Source organism: Globicephala melas, chromosome 8, assembly GCF_963455315.2.
Source record: "Globicephala melas chromosome 8, mGloMel1.2, whole genome shotgun sequence".
In the NCBI taxonomy this organism is placed as follows: Eukaryota; Metazoa; Chordata; class Mammalia; order Artiodactyla; family Delphinidae; genus Globicephala; species Globicephala melas.
In genome coordinates, this window is record NC_083321.1 from 3,382,715 (window position 1) to 3,402,154 (window position 19,440).

Sequence of the window (19,440 nt, forward strand, 5' to 3'; positions counted from 1 at the left end):
GATTTAAAATGTTTTCTTTGTTTTTTATGTATTATTTGTGTGAAAAGTATTATAAACCTATTACAGTACAGTAGCATATAGCCGATTGTGTTAGTTGGGTACCTAGGCTGACTTTGTTGGACTTACAAACAAATTGGACTTACGAACACGCTCTCGGAACAGAACTGGTTTGCATGTAGGGGACTTACTGTAAGGCTACCGTGAGCTCTGAGTTACATTTTTTTTTTTTTTGCGGTACGCAGACCTCTCACTGGTGTGGCCTCTCCCGTTGTGGAGCACAGCCTCCGGACGCGCAGACTCAGCGGCCATGGCTCACGGGCCCAGCCGCTCCGCGGCATGTGGGACCCTCCCAGGCGCGAACCCGTGTCCCCTGCATCGGCAGGCGGACTCTCAACCACTGCGCCACCAGGGAAGCCCTCTGAGTTACATTTTTATAGAATCACTGGGTAGAACCCAGGAGACTCCACAGTAATCCAGATGAGAGGCGCAGCCTTCTTTTGATTTGGGGCTGTGTGTAAACGAGAGGCACTGAGGATGCTTGTAAGGTCTGAAAGTTGGAGTGTCCATTGGCTGACCTGGGGAGGGTGTGGGTGGGGTTGAGGCAGGAGATAGACGGGCCCCAGTTTAGACATTTACAACTAACCTCCTGTTTATGCTTTAAAAATAAAGATAATAACAGGAACAGGATAAGCAGCTGGACTTTGTCTCCTGTGGACGCTTCAAGGGAACGGAACGGCAGAAACAGAGAGGGGCTGAGCCCTGCTGGCATAAAAGACAAAGAGACCACATAGTTCTCATTCTCGGGGCCAAGGAGACTCCCTCCCAGACTATGCATGTGCAGAAAGGTTAAAGGGAGGGGGCGCCAGACCATAATATGTTCTGTTAACCTCTCAGAGACCCTTGCGCTGGAATCCATCTTGGCTAAAAGATGCATGTGCACACAGGGGAGGGCCCTGAGTCAGACCAGATATGGACTCAGAGCCAGACAAAGCAAGCTGATTGGCCAGAGGAAACCTAGAAGAACTTCCCCCATATGGTTTAAACCACCCCCAAAAGCACACGCCTCTCTCTCTGTCTCTCAGCCTGCCTGTGCTTTCTATTCTTCTCTCCTAATAAACACTTTACTTGCCTCAATACTTTTCATCTCTTTGCTGATTCTTTCTTCAAAGCAGATGAGAGCCAGGGCCCTGCTCCTAGCCAATAGTCCCTGGTGGTCTAGTGGTTAGAATTCGGTGCTTTCACTGCTGTGGTCCGGGTTCAATTCCCAGGGAACTGAGATCCCACTTCAAGCTGCCGCTCACTGTGGTCACTCACAGCCACCTGAGATCAGGGTGAGTCTGGGGGAGGAGCTAGTAGAGATGTTGACTGGATAGTGGGATGTGTGGACCAGGGTTCGGAACAGAGACCTGGGCGGGAAATGTGAAGTTGGGAGTATCCTGCAGGTAGATGGTGTTTGTGATGGTTAATCTTACGTGTCAGCCTGACTAGGCTAAGGGGTGGCTGGATAGCTGGTAAAACATTATTTCTGGGTGTGTCTGTGGGGTGTTTCTGGCAGAGATTAGCGTTTGAATTGACTAACAGAAGCAGATGGCCTTCCCCAATTTGGGTGGCATCATCTAAACAGAACGAAAAGGCAGAGGAAGGGAGAATTCGCTCTCTCTGCTTGAACACCGTCGCCCCCCTCCACTCCCCCCCCCCCCCCCAGTTTTCAGGCCTTTAGACTCAGACTGAATCACACACCAGCTTTCCTGGTTCCCAGCTTGCAGATGGCAGACTATGGGACTTCTTGGCTTCCGTCACTGTAAGTGAACCAATCTTACAATAAACCTTCTCATTTACCTCTATATATCCTATTGGTTCTGTTTCTCTTGAGAATCTTGACTAATACAGTATTTAGATCACCCACAGAATGAGGTCACCAATGGAGGGAGAGGAGAATGAAAAGAGAACCAAGGTCCGAGGCCAGAGGGCGGCTACTGTAAGGGGGACACGGAGGGGCCAGGGAGGAGGCTGGCATGGGAGGGTTAAACCACGTCCCCATCCGCTGGATCCCCAGCCCTGCTGCCGCATTTCTCGGTCCCCTGCATGTGGCATCTCCTGACGTTACTACACGTTTTGCTTCCTGCTCTGTTTCTTGCCCGCGTCTCCCCTGCAGAAGCGCCCAGAACACTGGCTGGCACTCCACAGGAGCTCACAAAATATTTCTGACTGAATGAATCTTGTACAAGGCTTGGTTAATCTGAATCTCCATTAGCACAATTATCCCTGCGTCTGACCCACTACCTCGCAGTTTGTAGCTTATCTTTTCATCCTCTTTACATGATCTTTCACAGAGCAAAAAATTTAACTCTTGATGAGGTCCAGTTCATCAAATTTTCCTTTTATGGGGGGCTTCCCTGGTGGCACAGCGGTTGAGAGTCCACTTGCGGATGCGGGGGACACGGGTTCGTGCCCCGGTCCGGGAGGATCCCACATGCCACGGAGCGGCTGGGCCCATGAGCCATGCCCACTGGGCCTGCACGTCCGGAGCCTGTGCTCCGCAATGGGAGAGGTCACAACAGTGAGAGCCCACGTACCGCAAAAAAAAAAAAAAAAAATTATAAATTTTCCTTTTATGGATTTGATGGTTATAAGGCTATTCAAGTTGTCTATTTCATCTTAATTGAGTTTTGGTAGTTTGTGCAGTTTTGAGGAATTTGTCCATTTTTCTAAGCCTTAGACTTTATGAGCATGGTGATTTGTAGTATTCCCTTATTTTGTGTCTCAGTCCATTTTGTGCTGCTCTAGAAAAGTACCATAGACTGGGTGGCTTATACACAACAGAAATTTATTTCTCATGGTTCTGGAGCCTGGACGTCTGTGATCAGGGTGCTAGCAGGGTCGCATTCTGGTGAGGGCCTGTTCCAGAGTGCAGACTCTGAGTTCTCATTGTAGCCTCACATGGAGAAGAACAGAGAGGGAAGCAAGCTCTCTCCAGACTCTTTTAAGGGCACTAATTCCATCATGGGGGCCCCACCTTTGAACACTATCACAAGGGGGGAGGGTAGAGTTTCAACATATGAATTTTGGGGGAACATGTTCAGTCTGTAACATTATCCTTTTAATGGCTATGAGACCTATAATGAACCCTCAATGTCATTCCTGAAATTCGTGATTTGTGTCTTCTCTCTTTAAGTTTCTCTGTCTTGCTAGAGGTTTATTAATTTTATTTATTTGTAAGGAACCAGCTTTTTGTTTCAATGATTTTTCTCTATCCCTCCCAAATTTTAATTTTTTTTATTTTTTTTATTATTATTATTTTTTTTGTGTTACGCGGGCCTCTCACTGTTGTGGCCTCTCCCATTGCAGAGCACAGGCTCCGGATGCACAGGCTCAGCGGCCATGGCCCACGGGCCCAGCCACTCCGCGGCACGTGAGATCTTCCCAGACCAGGGCATGAACCCATGTCCCCTGCATCGGCAGGCAGACTCTCAACAACTGCGCCACCAGGGGAGCCCTTTATTTCATTTTTTTTTGCTTGTGTTGGATATTTTATTTCCCTCTCCTTGCTTTGGATTTATTTTGCTCTTTTTTTGTTCTAGTTTGTTGAGGTGGGCACATAGGCTATTTATTTCTAAGGTAAGCATTTAGTTTTATGGATTTTCCTTTCAACATTACTTTAGCTTTGTCTCACAAATTTTGATATGCTGTGTTTTCATTTTCATTCATTTCTATGTATTGTTATTTCCTCTTGGACTTTCTCTTTGACCCATAGATTATTTGGAAGTATGCTGTGTAACGTACGTGTGTTTAGAGATTTTCCTGTTGTCTTTCTGTCATTGATTCCTACTTTGATTCCCTTATGGCAGAGAACACACTCTGGATGGTTTCAATTCTTTTAAACTTGTTGAGCTTGTTTTAGGGCCTAGTATGTGGTCTGTCTTGGTAAGTGTTCCCTGGGTTCTTGAGAGAAAAAAAGGGTGCTCTGTTGTCATTGGGTGGCATGTCTATTGATGTCAAATAAGTCCTGGAACACCACCCCCCCCCCAGCCCGCCCCAGGCTCCTTCTCATGCCTTCAAGTATTCTGATAGAAGTTCTGCCCACCTAAAGGATTTCTCTTCACTGCTGTCCCTCAGGGATGCCTCAGAGAGAGGCTGTAGTGCTGCAACCATCCACTTTCAGGGGGTGCCTGTGTATCATGTAGAACCCCCCATAAACCAGGCCTGAGTGTTCTCTTCCTCTATCAACTGATCATAGGAAACTCCCCGTGAAGCCACAGGTGAACATGAGTGTACAACTGTCTGTTTGAGTCCCTGCTTTAAATTCTTTTGTTTATATATCCGGAAGTGGAATTGCTGGATCATACGGTCATTCTATGTTTAATGTTTTTGAAAAACCGTCGAAGTGTTTCCCGTAGCAGCTGCACCATTTTACATTCCTAACAGCAATGCACAAGGTTCCAATTTCTCCGCAGCCTCACCAACTCTTATTATTTTGTGTTTGTTGGATAATAGGCTTCCTAATGGGTGTGCAGTGGTGTCTCGTGGGTTTGATTTGCGTTTCCCTGATGACCATCTTGAGCATCTTGAGTATCTTTTCACGTGCTCATTGACCATTTGTATGTCTCCTCTGGAGAAATGCCTATTCAAGGCCTCTGCGCACTTTTAACTGGGTTGCTTGTCTTTTTCTTGCTCAGTTGAAGGGGATCCTTATATATTCCAAATATAAACCCCTAATCAGAAACATGGTTTGCAAATATTTTCTCCCATTTTGTGAATTGCTGTTTCACTGTTGATTGGGTATCCTTTGATGCAAAAAATTCTTAAATTTTGACGAAGTCCAGTTTATGTGTTTTCCTTTCACTTGACATTGTTTCTTTAAAAAAAGAAATGAGAAGCCCACGCGCCACAACGAAGAGTAGCCCCGGCTTGCTGCAACTAGAGAAAACCCACGCACAGCGACGAAGACCCAGTGCAGCCAAAAATAAATAAAATTTTTTAAAAAAAGAAAGAAAATGCATCTATTGCCTGTTTCATGGATGAACATTGGTCTTTATTCATGAAGACGGTGAACAGAGTTACTTTCCTTTCTTTTTCTCCTGTGTCGTCTCGGTGTGCTCCGGGATCTTTCTTTTTGTTTGTTTTGATCTTTCTCATTCCTTTTGAAGTCTCTGCTTAGATATTTGGGTATTCTGGGCTTTGCTTGGGGGTAGTTAGTTTTTTCCAAAAAAACCCTCCTTCCTGGGGGCAGGGGTACATGGTGGATGGGACAATGGCCCCCAAGGTGTCCAATCCCAATTCCCAGACCTTGTGAACGAGTTAGTTTACATGGCAGGAGTGACTTTGCAGGTGTGATGAAGATGAAGGACTTTGAGATGGGGCGATCATCCTGGGTTATCCCAAGGACACAACCCATCATGGTCCTCATGAGCGGAGAGCTGGAGAGACAGCTGCGGGAGAAGGACTGGCCACCATGGCTGGCCTGGAGATGGCGGGAGGGGCCCAGCCCTGCCCACACCTTCCTCTTAGCCCAGTGAGACTTGTGTCAGACATCTGGCCCACGGAACTGTAAGGTAGTACGTTGGTGTTTTAAGCCACTGGGTTCGTGGTCATCTGCCCCGCCCACAAACAGAAAACCTATACAGGCCGCACATGCTGGGTCTCTTTCTTCCCTAAGGGCAGTTCCCACAGACAGCCAGCAGGAGGCGGCAGCCACCCACAAGCGAAACCAGACAAACACTCCTGCTGAGGTCAGGATAGCCATCAGGACGGTGACAGCTGGGTGAGGAGGGGTGACCAGAGGGGAGCGCCAAGGGAGGCTTCCTGGGTGCTGTAACATTCTGAGTCCTGACTGCAGAGGTGTGTGATTTCTGGGGAAATTGTATACTCAAGATCTGTGTAGTTTTCTGTATGTTATACTTCAATAAAAAATGTTGGGGGGGGGGCTTCCCTGGTGGCGCAGTGGTTGAGAGTCCGCCTGCCAATGCAGGGGACACGGGTTCGTGCCCCGGTCCGGGAAGATCCCACATGCCACGGAACGGCTGGGCCCGTGAGCCATGGCCGCTGAGCCTGCGTGTCCGGAGCCTGTGCTCCGCAACGGGAGAGGCCACAGAGGTGAGAGGCCTGCGTACCGCAAAAAAAAAAAAAAAAAAAAAAAAAATGTTGGGGGAGAGAGAGATGAAGGGGAGGGGGAGGGGGTGGGGGCTGCGGAGAGGGGACAGCAGGAATGGACACACCAAATAAATTACGGGGTGCAGAGAGGGGACAGCAGAAATGGACACACTAAATAAATTACCTGGCAGAGCTCAGGAGCTCAGGAAATCAGACCTTAGTACATACAAGGTTGCCTTTTTCCCAGGGGTGCATCCTGACAGGCTCTCGGCAGGGGCAATGTCCATCAGCCCTTCTGAGCAAACCAGGCTTAACATGCTTGTGCTGAGCCAAGTCGGTGTCTCTGGGCAACAGATGTATCTTTGCTACAGGCTTCTCTGACAAAGGCTGTGAGTGAGCAGGGGGTGGGCTGCTTGCTGTGGGCATATCTGTGGTCCAGAGGGCACCACACCTTCCCTCCCATGGGCCCCTCACCTCCTCCGCCACCATCCCTGTCAGCTTGACTCAGAGGTCCACTTGGCTCAAAGACAGAAAGGCCTAGTCATCAGGCTTTTTGCCATCCATCCATCCATTCAAATGTCTATCCATCCATCCATCCAAATGTCCATCCACCCATCCATCTAACTACCCAACCATCCAACCATTCACCCATCCACCCATCCACTCATCCATCTATCCTTCCATCCATTCAAATGTCCATCCATCCATCCATCCATCCATCCATCCATCCATCCATCTACCCATTCAAATGTCCATCCATCCATCCATCCATCCATTCACCCATCCACTCATCCACTCATCCATCCATGCAAATGTCCATCCATCCATCCACCTTTCATTTCTCCCTCCCTCCCTCCCTCCCTCCCATATCCATCCACCCATCCACCCATCCACCCATCCACCCATCCATCCATCCATCCCTCACACTCACTTATTCATTCATTCAGCACTTTCTGGTGCCTCCTCCATGCCTGGCACTATGTCAGTGCTGCTTCCTGGCCTCTTTTCTGGCGAGTGTTAGCATTTCTCTACTTTGCTGTGGCTCTTACAAAACAGGGATGGGTGAATGAGTGTTGCCGAAGTGTGGGGCACACACCACCTGTGGTGGGGGGACCTGCAGGTGAAAGTGTGTGTGTGCTGGGGATGTGGGTGCCAGGGCCAGGGGCTCTGATTGCAGCCTTGGGGCAGGGACAGCCCTGTCTCAGGCACACACCTTGGCCAAGCTCAGTTCCAGGGAAGCCCACAGCTGGTCCTGGATCCCAGGAAAGGGACCGGGCCTGCGGCTTGTCTCGAAGGGCCAGTGACTCCAGGAGCTGCAGTCTCAGCCGCCCCCTCAGCCAGGGGGAGAGTGGGGAGAGGGGCCGTGATTGTCAGAAAGGACACGCACCTTCTAAAGAAGGGCCACCACCGGTCTCCAGTCGAGTGCAAGAATGTGACATGGTGAAAAATACAGCTGTGTCATCAGATGGCATGATTTTTCAAGAGAACATACAAATCTGGATTTCTATGTGTATATACTGGGTTTTTATATATTAAATTAACTAAAAAAATTTAACAAGCACTGAACCTAACAAACAGAGGTCTCTTGGGCTGATTGCAGCTCACAGCAGCCTCCACCTTCAGGAGAGCTGCTGAGTCCCCATAAAAGATGCTGGCATGAGTGCCCCCCGCCCCAGACCTCAGGCCCCCTGCAGGCCCTGGTCCTTCACTGTCTGTGCTTGGGGGCCCAGCCTTGCCCAGCTCCTGCCACACCACTCCAGGGACCAGAAGCAGAAACTGTTCAGTGCTGGGTGCCAGGGGCCTGGGTCCGAGGGATGGCTGTGTAGCCAGCTTGCTGTGTGACTGGAGCAGAGCCCTGACCCTCTCTGGGCTTCACTGTGTCCATCTGTGAAATAATGGCACCCTCTGACCAGCTCATCTCTGGGGGTCCTTTCACTGCCAGATCCCAGGTCTTTGTGATGTTAATCTGTTGGCTTTCTTCCACCCACCTCTACCACCCTCGTCCAAATCCAATTATTGCTCATCTGAATTTCTGCAACTCTCCTCTGTGGCTCCCCACCCCACTGCAGTGTCCATCCAAAGCCACCAAGACCTCAAAATGTGAATCAGGTCCATCACTGTGCTGGTTAAGACCGCTGGTTAAGACCGCCAGACCCTGCCGTGGACTTACCACCAAGCTTGAGGTCCTCACTAAGCCGGGGGCTGGTGCAAGTTGGTCCCCGATTCCTGCCCCATCTCCTGCCCCTCCCCCCCGTGCCTCCCCTCCAGACGTGATGAACTTCTTGATGCTCCTCCAACTCACCCAGCACACTGATGCCTCAGGGCCTTTGCACGTGCACTCTGCTGCCTGAACCATCCTGCCTTCCTCCAGGGTTTTACATTCTGGCTCCTCCTTGTTCAGACTCCAGGGACCTGCCTGCCCAGCTTGGTCACTCTCAGTCACACCCCTGTTTCATCTTCATTAGCCCCCTTCCTTCCTCTGAGATGATCTGGTGCTGGGTTCATTTTCTTGTTCAGCCTCTGATGCCCACTGCAAGAGGTCATCCCCTGAGGGAAGGGGCCGTGTCTGCCTTGCTCGCGGCTTCATCTGGAACGTTGCCTGGATGGATCTCTCTAAGGGGTGCCAAGGAGCCCCGTGATCTTGGGCAAGTCACCTCCCCACTCTGAGACTGTTCGCTCATGTACTCACTGGGGCCAAAGATCCTTCCCCTGGGAGGACCCATAAAAGGGGAGGGCTTCCGGCCATGCTGGCCCTGGGAGCCACCCTCATCAGGACTAAGGAAGAGGTTCCAAAGCTTTAGAAGGAACTTTTATTTTTTAATTTATTTTTGGGCCGCCTTGCACGGCATATGGGATCTTAGTTCCCCGACCAGGGATTGAACCCTCACCCCCTGCAGTGGAAGCGCGGAGTCTTAACCGCTGGACCGCCAGCAGATTCCCCAGAAGGACATTCTTGACCGAGCCCAGCCAGGGCCTCGTGAGCTTGGATTTGCTGAGGTTTCCCTGGGGACACAGCAGCACAAGGGGCGCCCGAGGCCCTCCCTGGCCCTGCGGGTGTGCGGGTCGAGGTCTTGCTGACGTTTGAGTGCGAAAGATAGTCTCTCTTTCATGAAATGATGGTGATTATAGGTAATGAATTAAAGAAATAGTGCCCCCACTGGCCCAAATGAAAGCACTGGCAACCCTGGGATGGTCCCAAAAAGGCTTGGGGGAAATTTTAGGTCCACAAAATCCAAAATACTAAAAACTCTGTCGGGTTGCAGGCACCAGGGGTTGGGATCTGGGTATTGTGGAAGAGGCTGCTGGGAAGGTGTGACCACAATTCCCCCCTCCCCGGCGCACATACGGGTACAGGCATGCACACACGCAGACAAAACAACACAGAAACGCACATGCACGCAAACCACACACGTGTGCACACACACACCCATGCACGTACTCGCGGACAGACAACGTCCCGGGAACATCCTGAAGAGCCATGTGTCTGGGGCTGAGGGTGTGGAGGTTTATGGGTCCCTCCACATGTGCAGGTCCAACCACGGGGCTCTGGGCTTGGCCCCTCGAGTTTCCGGGGGCAGAAGTCACGTGGACAGGCTTTGAGAGGAAGGTGTCATGTATGCAAATTTATTCAGATGAGCGTTCAGCCACGGTCCTCTGTGGATTTGTGTACACTCACTTTTTTTAAAAAAAGAATGGTTTCCATAAAAGGTTTTTTGGTAATCACCTCATTTTTAATACAATGTTTATATACAAAAAACCCCATTTCAAACCACTTACTGTACAAGAGAAAGTAGAAGCATCAGATTGCATGACTTTAGCAAATAACAAAAATCTGCTACGCCTACGGACGTCCCCCCTAGTTGACAGCTCACAGGAATGTCAGCGTCTCACCGACCACACGTTCAAGACAGACGCGTTTATCTTTTCGTCCCTCCCTTTGGTGAAACATTTCTATTATGTTTCTCTGGGTGCTTGAGAAATTTCAGATCATCGGTTAGTATAATGGCTGCAAATTGAGATCATTCTTATCGGCTATGAGATTCGTTTTCACAAGCTTTTAAAATGATAATAGTCCAACAGTAACATTCCTGTAAGTAAAAATATAGAGAAGTGTTACCAAAATAGAAGCCTTTATTAATAAAAATCTTTGGTATTAACAGTATTTTAAATTCCTCTCAATGATATTTGGTTAGCTAATAAAATAAAAGCCTTCCGCCTTTGAGCTACAGAGAAAAAACCCTTACATCCACTGTAGAATTGATTTTAAAAAAAGCCCAATAAATATTCTGAAGCTGCAAAAGTACCCCCAGAAGCCTTAAGACTTCTTGCAACCCTGAAGCCGTCTGCAGAAATGCCTCCGAGGTCATAATCCCTCACCGCCAGTTTTTCTATCACCCTGAGGTGGGGGAAGCATGTGGCTGCTGGTGGGGACCCCAGAGGTGCCGGTCACCGCTCATTCAGGACACCTGCACCCCGCTACTTCTCCAAGAGTAAATTCAGAGTTTCCTGGCCCTCTGAGTGGACAGAGCCAGGGCACCTCTCTTTCTGACCAGTGTCTCGGTTTCTGAATCCAGGGAAAGAAAAGGTGATGAAAAATCTCACTTTTTCAACCTAGAGACAGGTGATGTCTTTTGGAACTGGTGTCAGCATCGTTTATTCCTCATCCACTTCTCTGTTTGCCCTCAAATCTCACACCAGCTTTTGTCTAATGCCTTGGAATACCACCTCGCCTCTCTCTTAAGGCATCAGGAGGATTAAAGAAGATGTCTTCTGGGAGCTGCTTCTCACGCTAACGGCCAAGGAGACCCCAGACTCCAAGCATCGCTTCCGCAACGCGCCTGCATCCGCTGTGTATCACCCTGTCCCCAGCAATCATTCTGATTAACCTTGAATCCTAAAGATAACAGAATTCCCTGCCTAATGGTTTTGTGCAAAAACAAGAAAACAAACAAACAAACAAACAGAAAAAGACGGGGAAATGTTGTCCTATCAGAAGAAAGTGGTCTTCCAGGCCTGCCACAAACCCAGGAGCCACTGGGCCAGGGAGCTGTGAGAAGTCGCCTGCCCCGGGAGAGGGCGCGCGTCGTCGATGGGGATGCCCGGCAGCTACGGGGCGCCCCCGGGGAAGTCGGGGCTGTCCGGCGGGGCAGGAGGGGTGGGGCTGTGGTTGTTGAAGGGCTCCGCCTTCTTCCGGTCCTTCTCCATCCACGTGTCCAGCAGCTGCTGTTTGCCCTGCTCCTCCCTCATGAATAGCTCCACCATGAGCACCTTCTCCTTGTGCATCTGCTGGCTGATGTCCTTGGGGATGTCAGGGATGACCCAGTCCACAAAGTCGCTCATGAACATGACCAGGTTCTGGAAGGAGAGTCACCGTCAGGCGGTGGGAAGGAGGACCTGGGAGGCACTGCCACTTCCACCTGCACCCCAGCTGGCAGTGCCTCGCCCCGTCACACCCCGGCCCTGGGACCTCAGACACACCTGGACTTCCCAGGCCTCGGTTTCCCGGAAGGTATAAATGAAACAGGAAACCAGCCAGGGGGGACCTCTGGTGGCTGACTTTCTTGAAAGAATCTGAGCTCAGTAAACAGGAAACGTCTCTGAGTGATTCTGAATCTCTTGCCTGGGAGGCTTGAGAAATGATCTGATTGGTTACCCATCACCAAATATAACAAGTGTTAAGGCTTTAAGGGAGAATAGTCAAAATACAAGGAGACCAGAAACGCAGGGAGCGTAAACTGTCTCTGATGATTCCGCAGGCCCTTCTGCCATTTGTCAGGTCTCCCGGGATCACCCTGAACGGCTGCCGCCTCCCTGGATGCATTTCTGGTCCATAGGGTGCAAATGAGTTGGCTTTCGTGGAAAAACGGAGATCTCTGGTTTTTAAACTTCCGTCTGACCGGCACTTGTTAGTACGTATGGCTGAGTTAGTCACCTTGTCACGGAAGGTGCTGGTGCCCCCCCATCCGCCATCACCTTGCTGGGTCCACGCTCCCCAGCTGTGGTGGGTGCTGGCCGCTAAGGCTCACAGAGGCTCGTCTCCAGGGAACCGTCCCCCCAGTCTCCCTGTTCCCAGCCTGGATGGTTGCAGCCAATGACTGGCCAGGTGGGCAGACTAAAGGCCCTCTTTTGCGTCAAGGTGGGCCCACGTGTGTGGTGGGATTCATGCTCCAGCCCAGACACCCTCCCCGCCGAGCTCCGTGCCCCCAGCCCCTTGCAGGGCCTTCCCTCAATGACCGGCTTGCACCAGAATCCTTGACTCAGGCTCTGCTTCTGTGGAACTGGGCCCCAGACGCTAGTTCTGGCTCCAGAGGGTTATGGAAAGCTTGCGGACAAGGCAGTGGGGCCTCGGGGGCCGGAAGCCCTGCCAGGGGCCACACTGTGTAGAAGGGGCAGGGCTGGGGCTTGAACCCAGTTCCTGGATTCCAGGTTCTGGGGGCCACACAGGAGGGCAACCCCAGCATGGCCTCCCCGGCTGGGACCTCAGGGCTGCATGCATCAGCCACTCCCCAGTCTGGGGTCCTGTCCACTGGGAATCGCTCAGGCCTCAGAGTTAGCCCCACTCCCCAGAGACTGGGCCAGGCGGGGCCAGGTCCCCTGCCTGCTGCGGGGGGGCAGGGGAGCGCTGATGTCAGCTGGGAGCCCACTGCCCTCCTGTCCCTCCCTGCCAGCCCTGTCCACTGGGGCACGTCTCCTGCTGCACAGTGACAGGGGAGACTGAGGTCTCCTTCAATAAAGATGCCTTGCATTTAACTAAACGACCCCAGTCCTTCCGGAACCCCGCTCCCGCCTTCCTTTAACTGAGGAGGGGCTGGGACCTGTCCTTGCCCAGGGCCTGGGGTCACCAGCACTCCCCACCCTTGGGTGCCCAGGGCAAGTCCTCCAGCCTCCGAGCCCCCGACGCCAGCCAGCTCCTGTCCTCCTGACCCTGTTCTGGGCACAGAGCACCTCCTCGGTGCCTCGATTCCCAAACCTTCTGGAAGCAGACAGGACCCTCGCACCTGGAAGACGATGACAAAGGCCAGCCGGGCGGCCAGGACGGCCCAGAAGTCCTTGGAGACGTCGTACTTGTGTTCCGACCATGGTGGTTCCCGGTAGTCTTTGTACCTGCAAGATGGAGTTGGGTCTCTGAGAGGAACTGGGGTCTGGCTGCACCGAGGGGCTTGTGAGTGTCAGGAAAGCCTGAGTCGGACCCTGGGCCAACTGTAGGACAGCACCCTCCCTGGAGGAAGAGGCCCCCCTCCAGCCCACTCACACGCCCAGGGAGTCTCCCCATGTTGGACGGGGTGCCGGCACCCACGTGGGCTGGGCAGGCCAGAGGGGCGTCCCCGTAAGTCCAGCTGTGGGCCCACAGAAAGAGGCTCCGGGACCATCTGGTCCAGGGGTTCCAAACTTTTGAAGGCAGTGGAGCCCATTTTCTAAAAAGAAATCCCACCTGAGACTCTGGTAGGTCACACAAAGCAAGTGGGGCCTCCCTGGTTGAAGAGGGGTGGGGTCCCTAAGCCTAGAGACTCAACCCACCCCCCATCACCCACAAAACTCCAGGCAGGGCTCCCTGAAATCCAGGTCTCCAGTCTCGACCTTCTCTGTAGGGGAAACTATTGGAAAAAATGAAACGTTTTCTTCAAGTAGCCCTTGTACGACGTTAACCATACAGTTATTGTGGTCAGGGCACCAGGGAACTGTCCCCAGGCCCGCCCTGCCCCACGGGGCCCAGCGCCGAGGGGCATGTCTCTCCCTCTCCCAACTGTTAGCTCCTTATCTCCGTGTAATAAATACCAGCCCGGCCCTCTTATCACTTCCGGACATTGCCCATGAGCGCCTGCTGGGAGACAAGGTTGCTTACTTCCCTGGCCCCCAAGGTTCCACCTCTGTCCCTTGTGCAGCGGGAGTGGTGGGTGCCTCCTGGGCTTTAGGTCTGCCTTTTTCTCAGAGGCCCAGAGATGCCTGATGTGGGGCTGAGTGAGGATGAGAACCCGGGTTCTGTCCCCACCAACCACCCCAAAATTTGGGAGGTGCTTGGTTTTAACGGGGCTGACCCCCTCTGTGTGGGAAAAGCTTCCCTAAAGCCGTGTGAGGAAGCCATGGCCGGGGCGGTTTCTAGGTGCTGGGCTGCAGCTGTGCCCTGCTGGTTACTGAAAAGCTGAGGCCCAGGTGGGGAGACCAGGAGAGGAGGCACCTAGCTCTGTGGGCACAGGCCTCGCATAGACCCAGAGCCGGCTCCCGCCTTGCTGTGCATCCCTGCGCCATCGCTTGGCCTCTCTGGGCCTCGGTCTGGCATTCCCTCACTTAGTCATGTCGCAAGTATTTATTGAGCAGCTACTGCATGCCCCTGCATTCCAGGGGCAGAGCTTGCGGGGGGCACAGACAGGGCCCCTCACCCACAGAGCTTTGTGTCTGAGGGAGCTGGATGGGAGCCTCGGAGGGCCTGTTCAGAGCTAAGCTGCCAACCCCAGAGACAGGATTGGGCTGGGAACACACCCTCTGGTGCCAGGTGCTGAGCCACGCAGAAGATGCACCACCTGATCTCCGATGGGAACAGGCATCCCCTGTTCTCCCAGCGTCAGAAGCCACACACATTTTCTCTTCCCTCTTCTTTCTGTTCTCAAGGCCAGTTGCACCAGGATGCTGGGAAATGTGTTTGGGTCACCTGGCAAACTCCTATGCATCCCTCAAAGCCCACTTACATAAGAACCGTCCAGATGCCAACCCCCACCACCTGCACTGACCTCTATCAGAGATGATCTTACAGTTTTCCTTGCTTTGCTCTTGTGCTAAGCCTGCCACCTCTCCCTGGGGAGAATAATAATGCCCTCTCTGGGGTTGCTGTGAGCATTCAATGAGACCACGTCTGTTTCAGTGCAGGAATAAATGGTAGCCAGCAGGGGTCACAGCGCTCAGCTCTGCTAAGCTGCCTCTCCCATTCCTGCTGCCCCAGGCTGGGCTGGGTGCTGCTCCTTTGGGAGGCAGCTTGACAGGGGAGCGGCCGGCAGCACGGAGCTCACGGCACCTACAGCACTTAATAGTGGGCAACGGTTGGGTGGGCCTGGCTAAAGCCTGAATCCCAGGGAGCAGAGTGGACTGGCCCATGGCCTTCCTTCTCTGTGGGGGTAAAAGTAACAAGGTTCTCACTTAAAAACCAGGTCTCTGCTCTGCCTCCTTGGCCTCCCGCTGCGTGGCCAGGACTCCTGACCGATGCATGGATGGGGAGGTGCTTCCGGGGGCTGGATGCCCGATGCCCGATTCTTACCCAGGAAACACCAACACTGACATTTCTGAGGGAATTTATAATAAAATGACCACCTATATCCCTGCCTTCTTTGTTCTAAATCATTCTTCCTCTAAAATTCATTTTGAGTTAAATAGGTCAGCCTGAGTGTGTTCTTGGTGTGGGATGTTCAAACAAAGCGAGAGAAGTGCAGCGCTGGCTGAGAAGCGGCAGGGGTCCTGGACCGGAAGCTCGGGGGTCTCTGGGGCCCGTGCCTGCGGAGGATGGCGAGGAAGGGACCTTGAGTCCCTGCCCTTGACCCCCAGCTCTCCAGGCAGACCCTGCCCGAGGCGACCACGCAGGGGGTTGAAGCAGATCACCTGGGCCTTTCCTGTGATGTACGTGCTCACGTACATGTGCCTTGAAACATGCGGTGGGTGGGATTCTGAAAAGCGGGAAGCATGTCGTGTTGCCTGTTTGTGTGTCACCTGCCCTTTCTCGTTGGCAGGCCTGGCTGTACCGGGTCCCAGAGTAGGTGTGGTCCCTGCCCTGACACAGAACACACGGCACGTCGTGTAATTTCTCTTTAAGCACTCGGGGTCAGCCGGGCACATCTGCTGTTGCAAAGCCCTCAGTAGCACCTGTGCTGGACAGGTCTGCCTGCCTGTTCCAATGACCGCACGCGGTGCTGGTTTTCCATTTCTTGGGCCAGTTTTTTTTTTTTTTTGCAAGCAGCCTCATGCCACCGCTAGTTGCTGTCAGCACCCTGGACCCTGGCAGTCTCCTCCGCTTCCTGCTACTAGGGCAAGGGTGTGAAGACAGACAGGTAAGCTTGCTAGAGCTATGGGCAAAGTAAGAGTAAACAGCCTTGGGGTAGATCATCCGCCCTATGCAGAAAGGGCTGCGCGTCATCGCGTGGGTTTGTGACACGTGCTCTGGCCCTTGCAGTCTTTCGTGTTCTGAATCTCAGCTGGGCTGGAGGCGGTGCGGACTGCCCACAGATGCTGAGTGTGCCCCACTCTGCCTCCCCGGTCTCAGCCTCATGGCAAAGCCCGTGGCCAGTCGCTCCACAGTCCTCTGTTTCTTGACCCGGGATGCCGTGCCCCTGCCCGCACCTTCAGCCCTACCGTCCACGTTTCCCTTTACGCTTCACGCTCCAGAACAGGCTGCAGTTTCCCACCCACAGACGCCCCTGCTCACCACTCTTCTTTTACCCGCTTTGCCCCTCCCCTTGGAGTGACCCCTACTGCCTCCACCCTCTACCCGGGCTTCCGGCTACTATCACCCCTTTAACTCGATCTGTTTATGCTTCTGTTGTCCCTGCACAAAGTCCCTGGGCAGCAGGGATCATGTGGCCCACGCCCGAGCCCCAGCCCTGAGCCCCCAGCCCCTAACCCGGCCAGGCTGGCACCTGGAAGATGCACAGCGAATAGCCAGGCCTGGCTCTGCCCCTTACTCGTGCCCCCACCCTCTTCCCCGCCTCCGTCTTTCCTGGGGTGCTACCTGCCTGCCCTGAGTGTCTGGCCAGCTGATGGGGCCCCGCAGGTTGGACCCTCTCAGACGTCTGTTGCTTTTGCCTGCCCAGCACCCAGCACCCCAGTTTTCCTTGGGGTGCCCCAAATCTATGGCTATGACTCCATACCCTGGCACACGACCCAGACCTAGCCAACAAGATCCCCGCACACTCTGGCAACAGTGATTGGTTCAGGAATGGGCCTCTGACCCGAGACAGGTCATTGAAACTCAATCCTAGGACTTCTGCTGATGGGTGGGAAAGAAAGCCCCCCTAGTGGGACTGCTGAGCAGAGAGGACTGCTGGGGGACGCTTACTGCCTGTCAGGAAATGACGCCCACATGCAGGAATGTATAAAATCGGGGAGGCAGTGTCAGGATGGGGCCGGATGACAAGGCAGCCCCTGGATCCCGCCACGCCGGAAGCCTATCACGGACTTCTTAGTTAAAGAACTAATAAATCACATCCTACCCCCACCCCAGGGATATTTTTTTTTCCCCCTTGAAGCAAGATTAAGCTGTTCTGTGATTTGCCCTGAAAGAATCCTGGCTTGAACTGGGGTTTTCGCAGAAGCCCACCAAATGGGGCTCTTTAAAGAGAGCTGCCTGGGCGGTACCTGCAGATCTGCACCTCGTAGCCCAGGTCTAGGGGGTCGTTGGGGGCCGTGCCATTCTGGAAGTCGCTGACGTTGAAGGAGGAGAGGGTGTGGTTGACGAAGCCGTGCATGGTCCCGTTCTCACTATACATGTAGAGGTACACCAGGCGAGGGATGAAGTCCGACGTGAAGGAGATCACGAACGCCTGGGGCGGGAACAGAGCCGTGAGTGCGGACGCCCGCTGGGAGGGGGAGGGGATGTACCCCACCAGAGCCAGGGCAGCGCTGGCCCTGGGGCCCGGCCACGTGACCCAAGTTGGCAAACATGACCCCATGGCCTCGGCTTGTCGAGTGACAAACGAAGGGTTGGGGGCATTCCTGTCGGCCCCTCCAGCACCTTGAGGAGAGGGCCCGGGGGCTGGGAACAGGGCGCCCCTGAACGAGAAGGCTTGGGGACCATGCTGGCTGCCTCTCACTGGCTGTGTGGCCCTGGACAAATCGCCTGACCTCTCTGTGCCTCCATTTTCTCTTGTCAAACAGGGCTAACAGCGCCCGCTCTAGGTGCTTCTCCTTCCTGGCTTGTTTGAAAGAGAGCGAGGCAGGGAGGGAAAGTGCTTTGTGGATTGTGAAGTTCAGACCCAGCCCACCCTATTCTAGAGCAGTCCCCGGGGCAGCGCAGTGTAAGGCCAGTATCAGAGCATGGACCCGACGGCCTGGGGTAAAGTCCAGCTCTGCCTCTTGTTGGCTGTGTGACCTCGGGCAAGTCGCCTGACCTCTCTGTGCCTCGGCTGTATCACCTGCAAGATGGGGCAATAACCCTCTGCCTCCATGGGCCGTGTGTGCACTCGTGGGTGGGTGCACTGAATGGGCTTAGAAGGGCCTGGAGCATTCTAGATGCTCAATAAATGTTAGCTGCTATTATTATTATTGCTGCTGCTGGCTGCTCTCACGAGACGTCCAGCTTGTTCCTAGCTGCTCTGCTCTCAGCGCCCCATGCTCATGCCCCAGAGGGGCTGTACCTTGGTGTTTCCAGCCTCTCCCCATCAAAATGTGCCCCCAGCTCAGCCCGGGTCGGGGTGCGGAGCTGTCGCTGTCCAGTGTGCAAGCTCAGCCCACGGCCTCCCTTTATAAGTGGAGTTTCAAAGCCTTAACCCAGCGGGACTGGGTGGCTGACAGGGAGCTGTCAGCCAGCAGGGAAAGCAGGTCCAGGGCTCTGAGGGTCCCTTCTCCCGGGCCGAGCATCCCTTCCTGTGCCGTGGGGACTGAGTGTCAGGGCCTCACTGTGACCCTGACCCAGCACTGTGACCATCTGCTCCAGGGAGCTGCCCGCCCGCCCCCCGCTCCATCCCCGACCCTACAAGGCGCAGGGTGGCAGCTTCTGGGGGGCTCAGGCTTGGCCGGCTGGTGGAGGGGTTGGGGTCACAGGGCTGAGGCGTTGCAGACCCCCCTGGGGTTCTCGTGTCAGGAAGGCGTGGACCAGATGCTGGGGCAGGGCCGTGGAGCGCGGGGCACTGTCCTCAGCGAGCTCGTGTGTCTGTGCGTGCCTGTGTGCGTGTGTGGGCGACTGGCAGGTTCCTCTTCTCTCCGTGTTTCAGGATTTCTCAAACTTTCTTTGAAGAGCGGGCATGAGTTTCACATAAAGGGGGAAAGTTAACTTTTTTTTTTGGCCGTGCCGCATGGCCTGCGGGATCTTAGTTCCCCGACCAGGGATCGAACCCGTGTCCCCTGCAGTGGAAGCACGGAGTCTTAACCACTGGACCTCCAGGGACGTCCCAAAATTAACTTTTTTTAAAAAGAGCAGAAGAGTTGCTAATGAGGAATCTCCGTGTCTCTCTCTGTCTCTGTGTCTCTGTGTGTCTCTCTCTCCCGCCCTCCCTGTCTCTGTCTCTCTCCCTCCCTGTCTGCCTCTATCTCCTTCTCTTGTTTGTTCTCAGGACTTGGGAGAGAGGGGACTTAGGGGCCAAGGTGGGCACAGTGGAGGGTTTTGCCCCCGGTTGCAGAGAAAGGTCGAGGAGATTTTGTCATTCCCACCAGAGC

General features: G+C 53.6%; 1 protein-coding gene and 1 long non-coding RNA gene across 6 annotated transcripts in view; one reads left to right on the plus strand and one right to left on the minus strand.

Annotated features, from left to right (window-relative positions):
- Positions 1 to 1,099: 1,099 nt before the first annotated feature.
- Positions 1,100 to 3,560, plus strand: LOC138842768 (uncharacterized). The gene is made up of 3 exons (XR_011377600.1): positions 1,100 to 1,331; positions 1,706 to 1,801; positions 3,349 to 3,560. It is a non-coding gene; the product is annotated as an uncharacterized lncRNA (long non-coding RNA).
- Positions 3,561 to 9,782: 6,222 nt separating this feature from the next.
- ANO1 (anoctamin 1) overlaps positions 9,783 to 19,440 on the minus strand; it is a 162,304-nt gene continuing 152,646 nt past the window's right edge. For all 5 annotated transcript variants that reach the window (XM_030833238.2, XM_060302813.2, XM_060302812.1 and 2 more), the window contains 3 exons: positions 17,425 to 17,609; positions 13,089 to 13,194; positions 9,783 to 11,445 (listed from right to left, as the gene is read on the minus strand). In XM_030833238.2, the coding sequence (XP_030689098.2) occupies positions 11,197 to 11,445; positions 13,089 to 13,194; positions 17,425 to 17,609 (540 nt within the window). In that variant the 3' untranslated portion in view covers positions 9,783 to 11,196. The remainder of the gene's footprint in view (positions 11,446 to 13,088; positions 13,195 to 17,424; positions 17,610 to 19,440) is intronic.